Below are 22597 nucleotides of genomic sequence, written 5' to 3'. Positions count from 1 at the left end.
TAACATTCCAGACGAAGCACATAAGTCCAGGGAAACAACAGAGTTGAAGATCCAGGTTAAAAAAAATAGATATTCCAGTAGTGGAGTGCAGGAGAGATCCAGGCGTAAGCATGGAAAAAACAGGTAAGATACAAAAGAATTTGGAATTTAGTATGAATATTAAAAAAAAAAAAGACAGCAGCATAAAAGCCTGTAATTAGTGAGTAACTGTCACAAATGGAATAACTTCAGGATAGAAATGCAAGTATGGATCCCCAATCATGCACTAACCATTAATTTAATCCCACATGTAGGCAGAGTACAAATATTGTCTCTAAGTTCCTCTGCTTTCTGAGAGGGAAGGGGGTGGCCTAACATGTCCCTCTGGGACAACAGCCATATAATTCTTGTAAATAATGGCTCTGTGAGTTAGCCAGGCATTACTCCAGTCGAGACTCTAGAAGTCAGTAAGGATTCTCTTTAGAAAAGCTACAGTCTTATTCAACAGGCATCTTACCACATAGCTCTTTTCAGATTCTGTGAGATCAGGTCCTGCTCTCAATGAATGATGAGAAGGCTGTGATCACCAAGCAAATTATAAGGGAGACATTTTAGCAGATGTCACATTGGAACGGATTCAAAATAAAAGTGTGAGCAAATACACGTACCACACCATCACACTCGATGACGCCGGACACTCATGGCCTACGGCCATCGAGTTTCCATGACAACACGGTGGGTGCACAGGAGAAAATGCAATGTACAGAGTTAGAAGCAAGCATCCAGGCAATGAAATGGGAGGTTGAGAATATGAGCACAGTGAGTTGAGCATGAACACAGGGTCCCCAGTTTGGCAGAAAAGAGACAGAGAAGGGCTGTCTTAAGGAACAGTTATGACCCTCCCTAAACACACACGTTGGTCCTTTTGCTCTCAGCTGGCAAGCATCTGTGGAAGGGCCAGTTTGAGTTATCTTTTTGACTGGAAGCCGCTCTGGCAAAGCAGGCTCATAAAATATCAGGTACACCACATCTGCACACTTATGAAAACAAACAGGCTTCTGAAAATCTCCTTGGTGATATCTGAAGTATCAAACAAGACTGTTCCCCTGGAAAAGTCTGCACATGACACCCTCTAGCCAGGTATGAGTTCAGATTTCTCAGAGGGCAAAGCTTGCTTCCAGAAATAGGACTCGGTGTCCTGACACAGCTATAGCAATGAAACCATCACTCTTCACTCACCAGCTCAGGTACCACACGCTGACATGGAAACACAGGTGCGATTATGGCCAAGCAGACCCATTTTTAAAGTGGGTCTTCCATAGGATAGGCCAGGAAGAGTGTCTGGAATCATTTCCCGGAGAAAGGATTCAATTCCAAGCTCTAAGAAATCTCCCTAAATATATGAAGAGCCATCCTTCTTAGAGAAACCCTCTAGGTAATGTGGACCAATAGCAACAAGCCATGGTAACTCCAGGGCCTTCTAGAAGGGCACTCAGAGATCTTTTATATATGACCCACTGGATTCACAGAGAGGTCCAGGGCCTCCTCTGAGGTCACACAGCAAGCCAGTGGTAGATTCGTCTTCTGGATTCATCTACTGTCCCACTAATCTTCTCTTTCATCCTTGGACCATTTCCCACGTCATTAAGACTGCTCACTGGTATTATTTTTCGGGAGTCCCACAGAAACCCTGGTGATAGGCAGAACAGGGTTTCTCATCTTGTTTGCTTTTAAAACCCAGGAAGCTGATGCTCATGCCCCAATGTCCCACAGCTAGCAAGAAGTCAAGCTGCTGGGCTGCCCCTCACCTGCCACCACACCATCCCCAGAACTTCCCCACTAGAAGTTCTCTAAACTTCTTCAAAATGGCACTACTTTAAACCCTGGACTCTGGCAGGAATAAAGGAAGAGCCAGAACGGCAAGGCCTTTTCATGGTCCTCCACCAATGTCTCAGGACCTGCTGGTCTTTGCCAGGTGACCTTGTGTGACCCCACTCACCACCCATCCAGCCTCCGGATCAAGGCTTCTGTATAACAAAGGAAAGTGATGATATTTCCAAGCACTTGCTATGTGGGCTTTAACGTGGCAGAAGAAGGAAATGTATTCTGGTGATACCTAACAGGCCAATTTTGACAGGAGGGGAAACTCTATGAGGGCAAGCTGCCCAGTAGAAGGGCTGCCCGGGGAGGAAGGGAGCTGCCAATCCCAGCAGCCACTGAAGCCGAGGCCGTGTGGTCACTCGATGGGATGCCGTGGGCACTGCTTCTCAACTTTCGCGTGTGCTGCTATCACCTAGGGACCCGGTTAACATGCAGACTCTGACGGGACACACTGGGGTGCAGCCTGAGACTCTACCCTATTTTTATTTTTTAATTTTATTTAATTCAATTAATTAACATACAGTGTATTATTAGCTCCAGTGATTCATCGGTTGCATACAACACCCAGTGCTCAGTCCCTCACGTGCCCTCGAGATGCTACATTTCTGTGGGTGATGGGTCTGATGCTGGTCCACAATCTGGGAGAGGAAGATGGTAGAGAACCTTCATCGTCCTTCACTCAGATTCTCTGGCTAGAGTGTGCCAAGACTGATCAGTGTGGGTCACGCCTCATGAAAACGAAACTTTTCATAATAACCAAAATATTTCCAAACTCCAACTGGCAGCCTAATGACCTCAGGTCAAGTGCAGAACAAAGACAGGATGTGGACCATCTCTCCACGTGATGTCCACGGCTTAGAGAGGCCCTGTAGCATCTTTCAATGAACTTAATCCCAAAGGAGTGACTAGAATCGATCATCAAGCAAATATTTGGTGCTTAAGAGAGGTTTGGTACATCAGATATAGTAAAAAAGGACCTGAATATTTAACCAGCCCTTTTTTGCAAAGCACTTAAAAACAAACAACAGCAGTTTTCAAAGCACATAGAGGTCTGTTACTTCATCTGACTTTTACACTAACGCTTTGACTTAGAGAGGGTGGACAAGGACTTTTAAGGCTCAAGGAAGTGTGAAGATTTGCACAAGGTGACAAAGCCACCGAGCACTGGGTCCTCGGTGACTAACCGACATTCACCACCTTCCTCTCGAGTCCCCTTGGGACATCTACGGCCATAGCAACACCCAGCTTCTGCCCTTTGTGACAACAGGCATGGTCACTTCTCTTCCTGAATACTTTTTCTTTATGTAAAAGGTACAGTGTGTGGTAATGGATAGGATCCAATCCTTAACTCAAGGATGCACAGTACTGGAAGGGATACTGACCCAGCTAATAATACCTTTCTTGGTTTCAGGTCATATCCAGATCAGAGGACAATCATCATCATAGCCTTCACACCTAGACCAAGTTGACATCTAGTACAAACGTGAGTCATCCCCGAGAGGTAAGAATGATTGGACTCCTCACAGTTTGTGGAATGAAGGACAAAGGCAAGATAAACATTTATCCTATTAGCTAAGATTCAATTTCTCCCTGTTTGAAATGCATTCCTTACATTTAATCAAACATTTTATATAATTGGGATAGAAACCAGTTTTGGGGGGTGTATGTGCGGCATGTGGACCCTCAGGGGAGATGGAGACCATTGATATCCGAGGCACGGATCTGCCCTTCACTTTGAAGGCTATTTACCTTCAGATTTTTTTCCCTTTAGGCATATATTTTTCTTTCCCTGGCCCTATTTTCTTATTTTATTTTATTTTATTTTATTTTATTTTTTATTTTATTTTATTTTATTTTATTTTATTTTATTTTATTTTATTTTATTTTATAGAGAGAGTGAGCACGAGCAGGGGGAAATGGGACAGGCAGAGGGAGAGTAAGAAGAGGCTCTCTGCAGGGAGCCTGATGCAGGGTTCGATCCCAGGACCCTGGGATCATGACCTGAGCCGAAGGCAGACGCTTAACGACCAAGCCACCCAGGTGCCCCAAAATAAAATATATTGTTAAAATTAATTTTACTTATTCCATTTTACTACCAGAAAAGTTTAAATTACATATATGACTCACGTTATATTATATTCCTACTGGACAGGGCTGCACTGAACCCTCCCCTGTCCGTACTTAAGCCTAAAAGTAGACAAAGTTCTAACTACGACCTCATCCAGGGTTAAAAATAAAGAGTATTATCTGCTGCCAAGTACATTTCAAACTCTTGGAGATACACTCCAGTTGTTTTTTTTCCCCTCCCACATGTTTAGAAAAACAGCCATCAGCCCAACACACACACACACACACACACACACACACACACACACACACACACAGGCTGCACTCCCCCGCCCCGCCACCCGACAGTAAGCAGGGGTTAGCTGCTGATCCAGAAACTGCTTTGCGTCTGTATTTGCACACGCACTCACAAACTGCCCCCTTGGCCTGGAGTGCTGGCTTTATTCTCCCCAAGTGAGCAATCCTGCATGAATCCTTGCTCTGTTGCCTTTCTATCTGCAGTTCACAGAAGACCCCCAGGAATCTGACCCCGGCCTCCCTAGGGCTATTAATCCCTCTGGATCCACAAAACACCTGGTGTTACCAAGGAGTTAGTAAGTGTTCCCTTCCAGCTTTGGGTGTGTGCCAAAGCCTTGAACCCCCAAATAAACTCTCCACAGGGTAAAGAAAAGCAGGAAGTCCTGGAGATGTGAACAAGATTAAGGACCTCAACCTCAGAGTGGCCCAAGCCCCCGGAAGCATCACAGGCCCCTTCTGTGCTCTTACCCCCTCCACCCCACCCCCAGCCCCAGATCCTCAACCCACTGCACACACCTACTTTGTCATCTGCTCAGACCCCACCACACCTCTTTCTGGTGACCCACACTGGCCTCCCAGGGGGAGACCAGACTGGGTGCAAGGAAATCTGGGTTCCAGGCCAGGCTACGACACTAACTCATTGTCTTTTGAGCAAAACATTTAATTTCTCTGGATTTCAAATTCTTAGTAAAATAAGAGGATTGGACACGATTTACATAAACATCCTTTTTGGCTCCGAGGTTCTAACATAAGGGTCCGAGTGCATGTATCCTATGAATTGAGCACTAGGGTCTGGGGGGGAGGATGGGGGCTGACCTGGCTTAAGAATAGAGGCACCCCGCTCACGGCCCCCTGAGGACTGGGTAGAGGGCGTTTGACTGCAGCCTCCAGATGTGGACGGAGGGCATCCTCTGGCAGTGTGGGAGGTGAGGGGCTGCCCCGCGTGGTGGCAGATTTGCAGCTCCGGGAATACCACAGGCAAACTCGGCCAGAGGAGCTGGAGGCCTGAATGAGTCCGGCTCCTGGCTTTCGGCTCTAGAACACCTCCACAGGACCCTCACAATAGGACCAAGTTCTCCTTGAGCTTATTAAGAAAAAGATCCCAGTTTACACAGAAAACAAACTACAACCAATCGGTTCAACTGCTTCCCACCTAAACACAATCCCCTTGCAGACTACTCCACAGGGCACACATTACTTTGCTATAACTCGAATCTGATTACAACGCTAAACTCAAATATTCAGCCTTCTCATCACGGTCTGTAGTGTGTGGTCTCTTCTCTTCCTAAAGTAATCAGAGGAGAAATGACAAATGTGTATTCAAAGATGAAGAAAGCAAAGCTTTCTAAGAGGATGCCTTCATACTCAAGGTGAGAGAGAACAGGGAGAAGCACGTTACAGAATGCAAATTCTCAGTTTTCTAAATTCTGGATTTGTGGAACACAAAGTGGAAGGATTCTTCCATCTTCTACTTTCTTCTCCTCCCTGCCCCCCCCCCCACATCTTCTCTTACGTGGAATGGGGTAAGGACGATAAAGCAAACTGCTTCTGTTTCTTTTCCCTATCACTTCGGTATCACATAACAAGTATTTACTGAGTCCCAGTGACAGGCTCTGCTCTAGCTGTGTTCATCTCCATGGTCTCTCATTTCATCCTCATAACTCAACAAGGTGGTCCACATTTACCCCAGCCTACAAAACTAGAACCCAACATGTCTGAGTTGGGAACTGAAGAGCCAGGATGTGAACCCTGGTCTCTCAGACCCTGAGTCCTGTGCATCGCACTACCCCTGATTCTCTGTGCTTGTGTTCTGCCTGAGGGTCACACCAGAGTAGCTGGAGAGGTCACTGGTCAGGAGGTCACCTCAGGAGGTACTCTTCAGCTGGCCTGAGGGCTGCTATGGCTACCTGCCATTGCTCCTAATACCTTTTGAGGGATGGACACTTCAACGTTAGGTCTTAGTTCCCTACCTCAGGTGTTGAGAGAACACCTGCTGGTTATTTTTGGAACTGCAGCCAAGGCCTCTCCCCAGCCTCTAAACTGTTAAACACCCTCAGTACCTATTTAGAGATTTCCCTTCTGAGTGAGTCAAAGGAAAACGTTTCCCATTTTCAGTTGGGTATCTTACCACTTTTGATTTCCCTAATTTCTATGCTCAAAGCAGGTCTAGGTCTTTGTTCTTATCTTTCTGGAAACAAAGCTAGCTTCCACAGAGCAAGGGGCATTCCCTCTGAATCTGCAAGCGCCTGTTTCTGTCGTCACCTGAGCCGTGTTCTCCCCTCTCCTTTCTCTGAGGCTGTGCGGTAGTTTGCTGCTTCTCAGACGCTCTGAGGACACACGGCTTTCCTGAATACTGATTTTATTGTTGACTGGCTTCCCTCCTTTTGGGACCCAAACAAGTATCACAAAAGTTTTGGCGCTTTCCTCATCTCATCATAAAAGTAGAATAGACTAGGGGCTCTTGACCTGGGGGGCACAGACTCCCAGGAAGCTCTCGGATGGACTCAGGTGTGGATCTCCTGAAACGTGACGCAAAATTGTGTGTGCTACTCTCGTCGTCGTCCCCAGACTCCTGGCCCAGAGTCCTCAGCTGACCTCAGATTCTCAAGGGTTCTGTGATCCAGAAAAGGTTGTGAGTCACTGGAGTAGATGCTCTGTAAAGACCCTTTTTAATTCAGAAATCCTATGAGGACCTATCATGCCGATTGTAGGAACTCTTAAAAACCAAGGCTGGATGCCGGTCAGCAAACAGTGCCTCTCGGGAAAGTTCAGTAAACAGCTGATGATGCTAATGACAGAGATTTGTAAGATGATCTTCCCCTTCACGGTCTTGATCACCCTAAACCTTCTTGGCCAAAACGATGCCTGAATCCAAGAATTTGGTTCATAATTCTGAACTCTTGGGTATTTTATTTGTATGCATGTTTTTGTCCTAGTACACCCCCCAAACCAAGTGGGAAAACTTCTCATTTTTCAATCGTGAAGGTCTGAATAAGTATATATATAATAATAATATATATAATATATAATAAAATAATAAACCCCCTACTTAAAATTTTGAATTTGTTCCTTCCCCCCCCTTTTATTCACACAGGATTTTTACTGAATCATAGAACATCAATGCTAAAAAGCCCTTCAGTTCTCTTGTCTAAATCTTTTGTTTATGGATGAGGAAGCTCCCAGAGAAGGGAAGTGATTCATCCAAAGACACACAGCAGGCCAACAGCAGCACTGGGCCAGAGCCCGGGGATCCTGACTTCCAACACAGTGCTCTCCCCACTACATCGTGGTTCCCTAAACACCCCTGCCCTTCATTCACGCCTTCCACTGTCTAAAGAACACACACCTAAAAATATGAGCAACTGACCCAATACGATTTCAGTTTGGGAGTCTACAAAGGAGCAAAAAGCCAAAGCCTCTCAGAAGGGTTCATCCACCCACAGAGAGGTGGGGGCGGCGGGGGGGGGTCTGGACAGGTGACGAAGGGGGAAGGAAGCAGCTGGGCGCAGGGACTTGGCACCAAATAGGGAAGTCTGACAACTGATTCACAAGGGGCACGTGACTGTGAGGAAGGTGACTGGACGCTGCTGGTGGGTGTCTACGTGCTTCCCAGCTCTGCTCCCAGCCCCTTCCCCGCACTCCCCTCTTCCATCCACCTGCGGAAACCCTAAGCCTCACCCAAAGCTCAGAATCCCCCATACCCCCATTCATGCTCCCACCTGTGGGTCTTGGCTGGGTTATTTGCTTCCCTTAAATGACACCCTCCTGCTGTTCACCTATTATAAATCTCCCTGTGCTTGAAGCCGCACATCGAATGTCACTTTTCTTTACAAAGTCTACCAGACTGCCACTTCTCCCTCCTGTTGCTTATTATTTCTCATCTTGAACGTTCAGTGTGAACTATCTGACTCTTCTTCCCTGTCTGCATTATAATTATTTGTGAACATATCCCTCCCTCCCCTTCCCCCCCATGCATAACTTTAATTGGGGTCACTTTTTTATCTTTTCTTTCACTCAACAAGTATCTATTGAATACCTTCCATATATCAGGTGTCATGGCCCCTGACCTTAGGGCGCTAACACTAATGGCGACACAGACAAGTGAAGATAAGAAGACGATAGAGCTGAGATCCCCCAAATCAGGGGCTGGGGCTGTGGAGGCACAAAGTCAGAGCACTTAACCCAGTCTTGCAGGGGCGGGGGAAGCTGCCAGGAAAGGCTTCTGGAAGAAGTAACATCTAAGTGGGGAAGTGAAGGACGGGGGGGAATTATCCAGGCAAACCAGCAGGGAGGCTGTGGAAGGTGAAGCCGGCTTGCTGTCTAAAATGGCCAGATCACATGAGGCCTTCAGTATATTAGCAATGAAAGAAGAAAGGTCATAACATTTCAGAATGTCGTTTCATTTAAGGTACTCTGCTAAATTCCCTCTACTTGCTGGTCAGATATTCAACCTAGCTTCCTAACAACTATACTAAAATTGAACTTTCGTTCAGTTCCCCACAGCGAGGAGAACAGAGACTGGCGATTTTCCTGATCACACACACTGGTCTGGAATGCATTTATCCAAAGCTGACAGGCCACCAAAGAACAGCTGTCCCTGAAGTCCTTTCCATCTTTAGCTCTGTCATCCCAAGAGGGCCTCAAGGGGCAGGGCGCTTCCGCAGGTCCCCCTTTCGTGAGTGGTGACTCCTGCTCCCAGTCACAGGAGGGGAAAGTAGACTGGTTGGCCAGGAGGTGTGGGGGCTGGGGGCCCCTTTCACACGACCTTCCAGCTCTCACCAGGGAGCTAGGCTGGGGCCAGGGCTGGGCACACCCACGGAGAAGGGGCTGGCGCTGGAAGAGCAGGAGGAAGGGCGGGGACAGGAAGTGGTACACTCGGGTTCTGGAGGCCCACCAAGAAAGGAAAACCAATTTTCAACAGGCCTATCTTTCCATGTTGCCAGCTACCTGCCCCCCTACCCCCCCATCCTCCATTAGGAAGCAGGAAGTATATACCCCTCAATTTGGCCGGAGTTCCCGCACTATGCGCACTTCCTGTACACACTGGGTCCTGGAATCGGGCTGTGCTGATGACTCACGGCCGACATTAAGAGGCCTCCAGGCACCGTGGGCTGACTTAGGACGTTTACGGAACTGTTCCCACATCAGAGACACTGAATTCTTCTCAGCTAGCCCCTACACCATCTCTCCCAAACCAACTATTCCTTGCTTAGCGGGACACGCCCTTCTCTTCCTCCCGGAAGACATATTCTAGCAGTACCTGCTCTGGGACCAGACAAGGCCTTCTCCAGTTTCTGCTATTTTCGTTGGGCCCCACGCTCAGGGCTGGAGAAACAGTCCACTTTATGGAACCTTCCCACAGGCCCGGCACCACTCCTAGATCATTTAATCCTTACAACTACCCTACGAAGGAGACAATTTTTACTCCTACTTTGCACACAGAAAACTGTGGCTCACTGGCCTGATGATTTATCAGTACGCCACACTGCTCTTCCCATGGAAAGCAATCTTCTGCTCCCGACCATTAGGCTGGAGCCGGAGGTCTGGCCTTGTCTGTCTCAGGCCTCTGTGCTCCTGTGGCCTTCGAGCATTTCCCTGTCACCACAGTCATGATGCTGCTGTGTCTGTGTTCTCGCTGGAACACAGGCTCCTCCAGAGCAGGGAGTCACTGACCCTGGTCCCCTACCCTGCTACAGAGTGGTGTCTACAGGCCTCAAATAAATATTTGTTGAGTGACTAAATGAAAGTTTATAGTTTCAGGTCTGAGGATCAAGCATAGTCTACTGTGGGCACTGTACACAGTAAATAATAAATGGGATTTCTTCAAGAATTCCATCTGATAGGCATTCTAGAATGTTCTCAGTTTCAGAAGCAGCCCTAGATCGCCCCACGTGGAGAGATTCCAAAGTGCTGACCACGTTCTGTTCCCAGTCCCACTTCCTACGCATCACTTCGTAGAATCCTCTCAACCACACCGTGAGGTAGGTTATCATCTCCGTTTTACAGGTGAGGCTCAGAGGGGAAGTGACTCCCAGTCACAGAGGGTAAGAGGTAAATTCAACCCCAGCTACTTCGGAGAAACTGCCCAAAGTCTTTGACTTTTAGGGTACTAAATAGCATTGCCAAAATCAGAATCATGACCGAATTGCCAAGTTGGTCCTCATCCCCATCCCCAATTTTTCAGCCCTCAAAACACCTTAAGGCCACTTTGGTCCTTGAAATCTTTGTAGCTGACCCAGAGAGAAAATGGGACAGTCACCTAAAAACCTAGTGTGTGCATTCAAAGACCCTGTATCTGCCGGGGCCCCAGCGCTGGGCCTGCCTGCACCTCCTTAGGACCAAAATGCATTTGTTCATCAGTGAACAAAAGCCCTGTGCTCCCACACGAACACAAGACAGGACGAAGACCTGACAGGGCTGAGCGCTGGCAGAGCGCCATGGGTTACAGAAACAAAGTGCAGCTCACACAAAACCAAACCACACGGAGCCAAACTGAAGCCTGGTGTTCTCAGCTGTGTTAGAGCAAACCGAGGAAAGTCTCCAAGGCATGAATGCATGTGGGGAAGGCCTTCCTTCTCATGGGGCTTTTGCACCAGGCCCAGAGGCACCCAAAGTGGGAGTAACTTCTGAATCGCCTCAAGAGGCCAGAGTGCAGACTGTCCTTTGCCTCCAACTATCCCCAGCCTGGCACCTTAATCAATGGCCCCTCCATTCCCTCCTGAGTACTATGTCTGGCCCCAAGGCAAGCGAAGGGTTCTCACCGGCATCCACGGGGCCGCGGCAGACGGGCCACGGGTGAGATGTCCAGCCCACCCTGCCAACTGAGACGCCAAGGCACACGCGGTCATGCTGCAGGCCTACCTGGCTCACAGCACTCCGAGCGGCCCTCCTCTCAGCCTGCTCGCCACCTCTATGCAGCTCTGTCTGCTCAGCCTCCCTTCCCGGAAAAGGGCTACCCGGGGGCTTGCCGGGCCGGCTCTCCTCGGGGCCGTGGAGATCTGAGAGTCTCTGTTCCACGCTCAGGCACCTGACCACGTCTGAAGGTCTCAAGCAGCTCTTCTTAGAGATCTTGGGTGCTCCGGGGTATCTCTCACCTGCCTCCCGCTCTGCTCTCCTCTCACACTGTCCGCGCTCTTCTCGCCTCGGCTGCCGCTTACCCTGGCTGCTAAAGGCGTTGCTGAGCTCCGAGATGACCCTATCAGAGCTCCCCGGCAGCAGCTGTGAGAAGCTATCCTGGCGGACACCTGGGGGTGGCACGTGGACACCACTGTCCCCGTTGACGTGAAGGGAGGTGGGGGCACTAGGTGCCAAGGAGGCTTTGTGGGGGGGAGGCAGGGCCAGCGGGGAAGCCATTGAGCGTGGGGTGGAACGATCAGACCAGCTCGAATGGGGAAGGCTGAGAGAGAGAGAGGAACCGGGCCTCACCCACGAGGCGAGGTGGTCGGTGTTATAGATAGAAGTCTCTGGCAGAGGAGGTAGGGGTGGAGTCAGGGCCAGAGGTCGCCTGCCTGGGACCCCAACAGTCAGGGAGATCCACTCGGAGGTGACAGCGTGCATCTCAGGGGACAGGGCTCGGTGGGGGTGGGGCAGGGATGAGGGGGCTGGCATGATGAGCTTGCTGTGACTGGCAAACTTAAAAAGAAAAGGAGAGAGAGGAAAACAAAGGAAAGAAGCAAAAGGTACAAATGTCAGCATAAAGAAGAAAGGAGGGAAATAATTACAAGGGGTGTACAAAGAGGAATGAAATGCAGAGGACGAGGACACTCCGGTGTCCAAAAAATGAAATCGTTTGGTTAGGGTGGGGAGAAAGTGGGATGTGGGTGCATGCGTGTGTGTGCACAGTGTGTGCAGGGGGCGGAGGGGGGCGAAGCGAGTGGTACGGAGATGGGAGAAAGGGGCCCATCGGGACGGCTACAGATGGCACGGGCCCAGTTTGCAGAATGAGACTTTCAGAGGGACACACTGGAAGACTCCCACCCCACCCCACCCCTCCATCACTGCCACAGAAGAGGCCCTGACCCACCACCATGGAGGGAAAAAGGCGCTCTGCCACTGCCCTGCCCCTTCTTTGGGCCTTTATTCTCTCTAGAGTTCTCAGCAAAGAGCCATCCAGAGAGGGGTATGAGCAGTGGAGTTGTCTTGTTTTATAGTCGTGCTTGGCTACAGTCAAGTGAAAAATCTCACTGAGCTCCTCTTATTACTACGAAGAAGAATGGCCTGTGCTGACCCCACACCCTCTCCCCGTGAGACCACAGGAGAGGGATCTCGCTGTGCGGGAGCCCTGGCTCAGCCCATCTAATGCTTTCTGCCAAGAACCAGCCTGGAGTCGGGGGAGGGGGGGCAGGTGGAAGAGGAGGAAATAACGAGAGGATGACAGAAAAGAGGCGCCATTCATGTGTCATCCAGGGTCCAGGTCCGGGTCCTGCTCTCACGCCTCTGGCCATTCTCCCTACAACTTACCACGTGGTATGGTCAGTGGCCTTCACAGGAAGTCACCATGCCTCTTCTGAACCCAAGGTCCTAATTCTTTCTTGGCTTTGGGAAGTGGGGATGGGTTTGGAATAATTTATATTTTTTAAAACAAGTCCGTTCATAGTTAACGTTTAGGGATGCAAACATCTTACTATGCCTGTAAACCTATTTCCTTTCGAGCCAGTGTAGACAGAGATGCTATCCGCTCCTTTCCCAGCCTGGTTCTTGCTTGCAAAGAACACTCTGGATCTGGGCTGTATGTCTGGGGATGGGAATGTGAAATTCTCTCTTTTGATCTTTGCCTTCCGTAGGCCAGCCTGGAGCAATAAGGTGATGAAGAGAGCCATCCTGGGTCATGGTATGTATGGGACACCGGCGGTCCCCAGACAGTCAGCTTCACCCAGGGTAGGCTGCTCCCATACAGAGTTTTGGAGCAGCTGTTGAAGTCTCTCATTTCTCTTGCCTTAATCATCTTATCCCCAGAGCCATCACCTTAAGCTCTTTCTCTCGAAACACATCAATTGTACGCATGAAAACAAACCCCGGTGTGTCTGCCCTGCATCCCTGCAGTTGGTTCCTAATCACAGGGCTGCAGAGCCACCCCGGAGGGGCTGCGTGCCATCAGCACTGTGGATTGGTCATGAGGAGCGTGAAGACCAGGGACGAGAAGCTTAGGTACCTGTGGGCTCGCGGTGCCGCTACGACTCGGGGAGGAGGAGAAAGGCAGGTCGATGTAATCCACGGGGTTTTTCACCAGGGGCCTCTTGATCACGTCCACGTAGGTGATGGGGAAGATGCCTTGCCGGGACGTCCCTGGGATCCTCCCTTCATACCAGTTCTCGTCCACCTGTCGGAGCAGCGCGATCCTCTCACCCTGCAAGACACGGCAAGGAAGGGTCCTTGTGCCACCATGCCTCGGCAGGGCTGCGGCCCCTGCCTGCACCCTGTGCCATCCTTCACTATTTATCACGTCCTTTGTTCAGAAAAACCTTCCTTGCTAGACCCGGATAAAATGAGCATCACGGAGACGGAGGCGCTGACGGCAGGAGAGCTACCTGGAGGCTGGGAAGTCAAGCTTAGTTTTTAAATATTGCAGTAAAGGAGAAGGTCAGAGTCATCCCCCTTAGCTAACAGCCAAATGGAGGGGTTTTGCCTCATTTATCACAAAATTGATAGCCGATTTTCTCTAAAGCAAAGGTCTGGGAGGGTTATCTTTTTTTCCTTCCTTTTTAGAACTCGTCCTTCCCTATACCACTACGGAGAAGCAAAAACACAAACACTAAGTGGAAAGCTAGTATTACCCGGAATATTATCACTCGGGGTAGCCACGGTTAATATTTTGATATATATATTTCCCAGATTTAATTCTGTGCATGTGAATTAGACTTTCACATTTTTCTTATGAAAATTGAGTATGCGCTGTATTTCCTTTTCCAACCTTCTTTTTCATCCTTCATGACATAGAGCGAACCTCCTTCTTTATCAACAAATAGAATTCTACAGTCTTAATGTTCTTGCAGCGACAGTGTAATGGCCCATCGCAGGCTGCTCTATTGTACACACGTATAATGACTTAATTACTGGTCTCCTGATATTGGGCATTTAGGGTGCTTCTCTTTTCCGTAAGAGAGTTCATCTTTTCCTAATCCTCACTAAAATTAGCAACTAGTAACTTCAGCAAGCCAGAGAGTTTTGTCACGGGAAGAGAGCGCCTGTTCGCAGGGAAGAACGGCATCCCTGCACAGCTCACTCGTGCGCAAAGTGTGCACGCTGAGCCCCTTGAGGGTACCAACTAGATGCCATGCGTCATACTGCGGGCCTCAAAGAGCTGGTTTCATTGAATTCTCTTAAAACAGCTCTAAGAGAGGGCCGTTTATCTTCATTTTACATACGAGCAAAGGGCGGCCTGGAAAAAATTCTTTAACTCCCCAACAGCTGACTTTTGGCCTTAAAGGACTTGCTCTTCTCCACTGGGCCATAGGAATATGTCGGAAAACCCAGCCACGACCACTTTTCACATCACTTGGTGTTCAATAAATGTTGGCCGAGGAGGTCGAAGACTCCAGAAATACTGCCTTTAGTCAGTGAACTTCATGTCATTAAACCCTGTCAAAGCCTCGGGTTTATTTTTTAAATACTTCACCTCAGAAAATTCTCCACCTGCCCTTCATGCAATCCTTGATGGGGCACACCAATCTGGCACAGCGACGGCACCACGAGACTAGTACGTGGCCGTGACGCCCCTACCCCGTGAGAACAGGGCCATCCAAACAGAGCCCCACAGCTGAGAGGAGAGGGCGCTTACCTTTCTGAAGGACATTTCTACTTGTGTATCACCATTAAAGTTGAACTTAGCAATAGCTTCTCCGTATTCCAAAACCTGCACCGGGGCCAACTTCTTGGGCTGAGCCTTCTCAGCAGGAGGAAGAAGCTGGGAAAGGGAAAGCGGCAGAGGAGAAGGAAAAGAACGAGAGGAAGGGAGGAAATAAAACACAGGTTCTTGGTAAATGAGTGGTGCTTTGGGCAAGACAGGCTCTTCTGTGGAAAGAGAGGGAGCAATTGTACCTCGATGTAGGTGCGCGGGAAGATCCCCACCCGGCCATGGTGCTCTCCTTCATACCAGTTCTGGTCGATCTGCTTGTAGATGTACACAATGTCCCCCTTCTGCAGGGGGAGCTCCCTGTCAACACAGGGTTGGAGCATGTTAGCAGATGTTTCAAAATGGGTAAGATGAAGACTCCGGTTTTTAGCAAAAGGACACTCTGAGTGAGGTCAAAGGGGACAAATTAGAGAGGGGGCTCCATATTCAGAAGGGAGAACCCCACTTGTGAGGAAGTTACATCTCTTTTGGCATCTTTCCAGTCTTCTGTGGGATGGATGTTAACTTTCAAAGGGAATCCCCACTCCAAAGTGCTCACAGGCCTGATGAGTTCGTTGTGGTTTTTCTCAATGTATTTTTTGTGAATGCTGTCTTATGCTCAGATATTTATGCAACACGTAACAATGCACCCAGTAGTCTCAACTGATGTCGAGTAAATGAGGACAAACGTTTCCTTGTAGATGCTTTCACTGTCTTCACTCCCCTCCTTCTATGCCCTAGCAAGGCATGCTTTCATTGCTTGAAATGACCCCCAAATTACTGACATCCTTGTGTCATTCCATCCAGTCAGCCACCCACCCACCCACCACATCACCCTCCACCCATCCGTCTCTCATCACACAGTGGAAAGGCTCTGCAGTTAGGCAGATCTGGGTTTAAAACCCAGTTATACCATTCACTAGCTCTGAGACCTGGGGCGAGATACCTAATCTCTCTGAGATACTTTATCTGAAAACAGGAGCTAACTCAGAGTTGTTGGGAAAATGCAGCAACAAACCGCAAGTAGAACACCCAGCGCGGGGCCTGTTAGAGAGTTAGCGCTCAGGGAATGGGAATTCACCCCCTCCTTTTCAACATGAGAAAGGAACCTTGGAAAGAAAAGCGGATTTTCCTTAAAACGTTCCTCATGTATTTTTGCAACTTTTCCATCTCCATCCATCCCTTTGCTGGCCTTAATAATGACGCTGTTAACCGCTAACCAAGGCTCCTTTTTAAAAAAAAGATGAAAAAGATAAATTATAAGCAAAATAAAAACTTAAAAGGAGGATAACAACTGTAGCTTGAAAAGTTTTTTGAATTAAAAAAAAAATGACCTAGATCTTTTCCATTTGCATCAGACCAACAGCAATGGAAAGAAAAGCTCTGACTGCAATTTGGAGGGGGTGGGCCTGCCTATGCTGCAGTGTGCCAGGAAGTCCCACGGTTATGTGAGGGACACTGGCTAAACAATAGGGGCACATCTGGAAGACTTTACACAAAGTCAGCACTGTGCTGAGGGTAAGAACAAGGCTGCCTTTGTGGGTCTCGCACTGGTAGACAAGATTCTAATCCTGAGGAGGCCTGTGAAGGCGATCTGGGGCATTTGTCTCTGTAAGAGAGAATGTTTTTGGCCAGTTTTTTGCTATAGCTCTCTTTGGGGGTGTCTGAATTCCCTCTTTTTACCCCCCAACCATGGACATGCGGATGTGCAGGACCCTCAGCCTATCCACCCCTGCTGGAGATCTCTACGCTCCCTGCTCTCCCATCCTAAGTGATTCACAGCTGTAGGGGCAGGTGGGAGTGTCATGGCCCCCCTGGTAAGCAAGGAGGAGGACAGCTTGTGGGGGGCTGAGAGGTCTGCAGTCATCCTTCCTTCACTGTGGACCACATGCCCATCTCCAAAAAGCCACACCGCAAGGTCTGGTGGTAAGGAGGTTCCAGAAACAATAATATGATATACTTCAGATTTTTTCTGGAGTGTCACCATGTATATTATTAGCACAGTAGAGGCTCAGAGAAGTCCTGCAGGTAAGAAACCTGTTTAACCTTGTTGATTCGAGTGCTCCCACAGAATACTTTTTTGAGTAACATACTATGGAGAAAAATAGAACCCAGTGATTAAAGATCTTTAAAAGACCCAAGTCAATGGATCTGTCCTTTACTCTTTTAAAAAAAGTTTTATTAACTTTTCTGGAAGGGAGCAAGGGGTCATAACAGTCCTGAGCCAGGAGGAAGGACTCGTCTCTCCAACATTAGCACCATTTTAATTCTTTTTTTATTTAGAGAGAGAGTGTGTGGGGTGGTGAGGGGCAGAGGGAGAGGGAGAAAGAGAATCTTAAGCAGTGCAGAGCCTGCCAAGGGGCTCGATCTGACGACCCTGAGATCATGACCGGAGCCGAAATCAAGAGTCGGACGCTTAAAAGACTGAGCCACCCAAGTGCCCCCAGCATTAGCACTATTGATAAATGGTGACAATTCCGTTTCAATCAGGCTTCTCTCCTCTTCTATTGTACAAAGTTGATCTAAGGAAAAAATTGTTCTTTTTAATGAAACCTACATCAATGTAAGATTAACATCACAATACCATTCAGTGATTACATGAACCTCTCTCAACTCAAAGGAAGAAAGGGGAAAAGGTACAGTTTGATTAAACTAAAAATTAATTTATATAATTCTGTTATCTTCTCTCTGGTTAAAAAGAAGGGGCGGGGGGAGATGCCAACTTCTGCTACATTATGCAAAATGCTTTATAAATATTACCTCAGCTGACCTGCAAGAGTGGCATTTTTATATGGCATTTTTAAATAAGGAAATTTGAGGTGGAGGCTGGTGACTTGTTCACAGTCACAGAGACAGTAAGGGGCACAGTCACAACTCACAGGAATTCCTGACTCTAGAGCCCATCTTCCAGCACACTACACTGCCACCTCTTGTTAGCTGATTACAAACAAACCCAACATACCACATTTGTGCCTGGGTCTGGAGACTGTGGCCTGGTCACTCATTTTGTGTTGGAGGAGTTCAGAATCATGGCTGAGTAGCCTTCTCCATGGCATTACTCAGTGTCCACTAATGGAGAGCTTTCCCTCTCATCACCAAGAATGGAGGTGTGGGGCCTCCCATTAGCAGGACCATGGGATGGCTGCTGGTTATTGCTGCCAACAGAAACTCGTGGCCCATTTTAATCCACAATTAGATAGGAAGTGAGCAGGCTCCTTGTAGAACCCAGTCTTTGGTAGCATTTTCCAAATTTCATTCCATGGAATAGAAAGGTTTCCTGGTCATCTAAATTTAGATAACACCGAGTTAAATAAGCCAATCAGGTTTCTTCATTGAGAGCCTTCTAGAGCCATTACTACGCCAACAACAAAGTCTCTCTGGAAAGAAGGGGGCATGGGAAGTATAGACATAGTATGAGTTCTAGACTCATTTCTAGGAGGGAAGACTCTTTTTGAGAAATATTTGATAGAGCTAGCCCTTTGAGGAACATACTGCTTTCCTGTGGGTTCCCACAACCTTTGAATGTCATAAGATGTTGTAGCACAACTAATAAAGTTATCATCCTAGATACTGGTTCTGGTTCCTTCCACAGAAAGAGTGGGTCGCATCGAGCCACCAGTGTGTGGGGTGGGGAGGGGCAGAGGGAGAGGATCTGTCCTTTACTGACCACCATCAAGCAAACTGAGTCCCTGGATAGGAGGTGGCAGGTGGCACAGTGGTAGGAGCCCAGGCTCTGACACCCGGCTGCCCGGCCTCTATCACTGACCAGCTTGGGCAAGCTCCTTAACCTCACAGCCTCTCAGTTTCCCCATTAGTGTAATGGGGATAATAAGAGCATCAACCCCAGAGGGTTCTGGTGACGGCTGAATCAGTTACCATATGTAAGTAACTTGAATGGTGCTTGGCATGTAGTAAACTCTATAAATTACTGTTTTTAATCATCGTTATTTTCCCCCATTTCTTTACAAGTGAGCTGCGTTTCAAAGAGGCAGTTATAAAAACAAACTGGTAGTACTTACTTCAGGGTCTGAGCTTTAAAGTCAAATTTGGCTCTGGCAGGTCTCATCTAAACACAAGAAACAGTGAGAATTTAAAAACACAATTTATGTACAATGAAAAGGACACACTTTCAGAAGTTTCCAGAAAGCAAAGCAGAAAAATTCGCTCTAACTAGTTCATTCTGGTATAGAAATCTGGGCAAAATTCCACTTATCTGACCTCAGCAGAACACTAGATGAATGTTTGATCAACTACGTCATGCATGAGAATCTCCCTAAGGAGGGCTAGATGTGGGGAAGAGATGCTTCGAAAAGTCCCAAAGCTGAAGCCCTGATTCCCCAAAGCTGACCATGGCTATTAAAAACAACACACACACAACCAGTCAGTTAGAAGTCCTCAAATATTCCTACTCTCTGGGGGACATCTTCTATTCGCCTGACTTAAATTATGATCTGCAAGTGGACGAAACCCTGATTCACCTCACGTCATCCTTGACTCCATAGATTCCTCATGGCCTGTGAGATCATCCCAAAAGCCAGACAATGCGAGCCCTGAGTTCATGCTCTTTCTCCAAAGCTTCCCTTCCTCTTGGGTAGCCCTCTCTTTCTGGACCCCCAGGCCTGGAAGTCCTCCTCAGAATCCAGTTCCTCAAGTCTGCCACTCAGTCACACCAACTCTCCCTCCAGAACCCTCCACAAGAGTGCTCAGGTCTGACCTCTAGCTCCCCCACACACAAAGGTTCCTTTGACTTGGTGTTCTCTTCACTTTCATTTACTGTCAGTCAGGAGCACAAATAACATGCCTCAAATACTTCCGTCCATCACTTCCTTGCTTTGAAGTTGGCTGAGGCTCTCAAGTATCCCTCAGATCAAATCTCAGTTCCTGACGTGGGTTAAGGTCTTTGGGTAATTTCTCTCCAATTTCACAAACTTCCTCTTCAATATTAGAGGACAAAGCGGAGGGGAAAAAATGGGAGATGTGATGAGAAAAAAATGGTATTTAAAAGCTCCATCAAACTTAGTTTTAGGTCCTAAACCCCTCAGACATATGTCCCTTATTTGCAGGCTCCTCAAGCTGGGATCTTGTAGGGATTTTTTTAAGGGTGGTGAATTCTCCACAGGAATTTATTCTTGCATTTTCATGTTGATGTTTCACCTCTATCTATCTGTTCACATGTCTATTAGACGTCAACTGGATAACTACTTTACAATCAATGCCACACAATTTCAATGCCTGCATTTGTGTCTGTCTGTGACCAAAGAGCACAATTTAGTAGTTGTAAGCAAGTAAGAAAAGAACAGATGTGGAGTTAATGATAAATGACAAGTTCACAAGAGAAGGTCAGATAATCAACGTTGTAAGGACAAAAATTTCACGGTGATTCCAATTTAAAAAAAGAAAAAGATGGTCATTACACAAGGACAGCCAGTTGTAGAGCTGTGGAAAATTTAAAAAATGTATACCAAACAGCACCATATTTGCGCTGAGTGGCAAGTGAGTTCAGGCGAAGGGATATCACCTATCGGTTAAATTAATTAAGTTTTACAGGTGTGTAATTAACTACTTAATTAGTAAATTGGCTTAGGCCAATACTGCGGATTGGTGAAAACAAATTTTTTTCCATTAAACACAATGCATACACTACTCAAAGCTGAGAAAAACACTGATTCCATGGACCTGTGAAGACATATTATGAATCATTGCTGCCTCTGCAAAGTAGTGTCTCCCTCTTCATCTGCCTGTCTCCCTGAGGCCTAATCCACCCACCCCTCGCCTGGCTCTCCCAGCACTGTGCTACTTGCCACAGCAGAGACGACGGTCATGAGGGTGTCCCCCCCACTAGACTCCCAGCTTCCCAAGGGCACAGTCTGGGTCCTATTTTCACCTCCGCACGGGGTCTGGCGCAGAATTAGTGGTCACCCACATTCTACTCAGTGGGGCTCACGTACGTCTACACAGCCCTCAGCACCTGGGACTTGTTGGTCTTTGTTTTCCCAAGGCTGTCAGTGAACATCCAGGGCAGTGATTCTCAAAGTGGGGTCTCTAAACTGGCATCATCACCACCACCTGGGAACTGGTTAGAAAGACAATCCTTGGGCCCCTCCCCAGAATTAAAACACTTGTGGATGGGGCCCAGCAATCTGCATTTGCACAAGCCCCCGGGAGATTCTGAGGAGCACTCAAGCTTGAGAATCAGTGTTCTGGAAGGGAGACAGGGTGGGTTAGGCAGTGTGCCTGCCTCTCTCCAAGGCTGTTCCGCCCCAGCTACATTTCTGTGTGTATGTAATGCCTGCACATGCACCTATGCAGCCCTATGGTGTCTTGCGTGCTCCCCTCTGACCCACCCCTTGGGAATGAGGCTAATGCATCACCAGAGCCTTCGGGATAGGGTGGTTCTGAGGAGCTGGAATGCTGAGGCTTGGGGGCTGCCTTTCCCTTGCATCTGAGTTAACACCTGCTAACTCCTGCCTCTTCCTTATTACGTTTTCTTTCTCTCCATCACCTTAGAGTGTCCTTCCCCTCCCCTGGTTTTCTTTCATTCTGATTCTCTTTTCTGTCACAGAAAGCTTCCATTTCTTTAAAAACAAAACAAAAAACAAACCATTTGATGAGAATAGCCAGTGCCTCTGTCACTCATAAAAGGTAGAAACATGAATATTAATCTATTACATTAAAAGATTTATAAACCTGTATATGCTTTGGTGTCACTCCCCCAGTTCCCTACTCCCAAACCCCAGACATGCACTTCCCCAAAAGGAGCTAATCCCTAGGGGACCACTTAGGGTCACATGGCAAAACACACACGGATGCCAGCAGCAGCATTTGGCCGGCCTAAGAATTTCAACATGCTGGCCTGAGCGCGGGAGCCCAAGGCCTGGATAAAACCGCTTCAAAGGTTTGTACTTTCTTCATGCCTTTTATAATATTAAGTTTTGTAATCTCAGCTGAGAAATGTCAAAATTAAGGAAACAAATGAAATGTCTCCCAGACAGCTCTCTTACCCTCCATAGGCTTATCCTAACTGCAAAACTCCTTGGGTTTCAAAATTGTTCAGTGAGGCTTCGGCACTACTAAACACCTTATTCAACTAATTCATCACACGATACCAAGCGGCAATATCATTCTCTGCTCTTTCGAGACCTGGGTAAATGGCGTAAACAACGCATTGCTTGCTAACTTTTATAATAAGTTTCACGAAACCATTTCTTCAAAGAAGAATCTTCTAACTGCCCACAGGACAGCTACTAACGCACACGGACTAAGGTATAAGGTTTCTAGGCAGAATGCACAGGCAACGCAGGGTCATGATAAAATGCAGGATTGTAGAGGACTGGATTCATGAAGGCAGCCGACGTTCTAAGGCATGCATGGGGGGGGCGCCAGCAGATCCCGGTCCCACAGCCAGGCATGCTTGAACATACAGAGCACAGGACATAATGGGACTCATGGCCATGACCAGCCACAGAAGAGCCAAGCAAGCCTACGGGAAGCCAGGATGACAGATGCCATTTGGAGAGCTAATTTGGCCTACAGAACGCAATG

The 22597-nt window shown here is 47.8% G+C and overlaps 1 protein-coding gene across 50 annotated transcripts in view; it reads right to left on the bottom strand.

Moving 5' to 3' along the window:
- Positions 1-22597, bottom strand: part of SORBS1 (sorbin and SH3 domain containing 1) — a 220463-nt gene that overhangs the window by 8778 nt on the left and 189088 nt on the right. For 42 of the 50 annotated variants that reach the window (XM_048218695.2, XM_048218702.2, XM_048218687.2 and 39 more), the window contains 6 exons: positions 19075-19121; positions 15262-15376; positions 15002-15127; positions 13376-13570; positions 11086-11856; positions 497-556 (listed from right to left, as the gene is read on the bottom strand). In XM_048218695.2, coding sequence (XP_048074652.1) covers positions 497-556; positions 11086-11856; positions 13376-13570; positions 15002-15127; positions 15262-15376; positions 19075-19121 — 1314 coding nt within the window. The remainder of the gene's footprint in view (positions 1-496; positions 557-11085; positions 11857-13375; positions 13571-15001; positions 15128-15261; positions 15377-19074; positions 19122-22597) is intronic. The other 8 variants (XM_048218717.2, XM_048218718.2, XM_048218720.2 and 5 more) reach the window with 1 other exon arrangement.

Source organism: Ursus arctos, unplaced genomic scaffold, assembly GCF_023065955.2.
Source record: "Ursus arctos isolate Adak ecotype North America unplaced genomic scaffold, UrsArc2.0 scaffold_7, whole genome shotgun sequence".
NCBI lineage: Eukaryota > Metazoa > Chordata > Mammalia > Carnivora > Ursidae > Ursus > Ursus arctos.
Note: the sequence above shows the minus strand (reverse complement) of the source record. Positions and strands in the feature narration are given on the sequence as shown.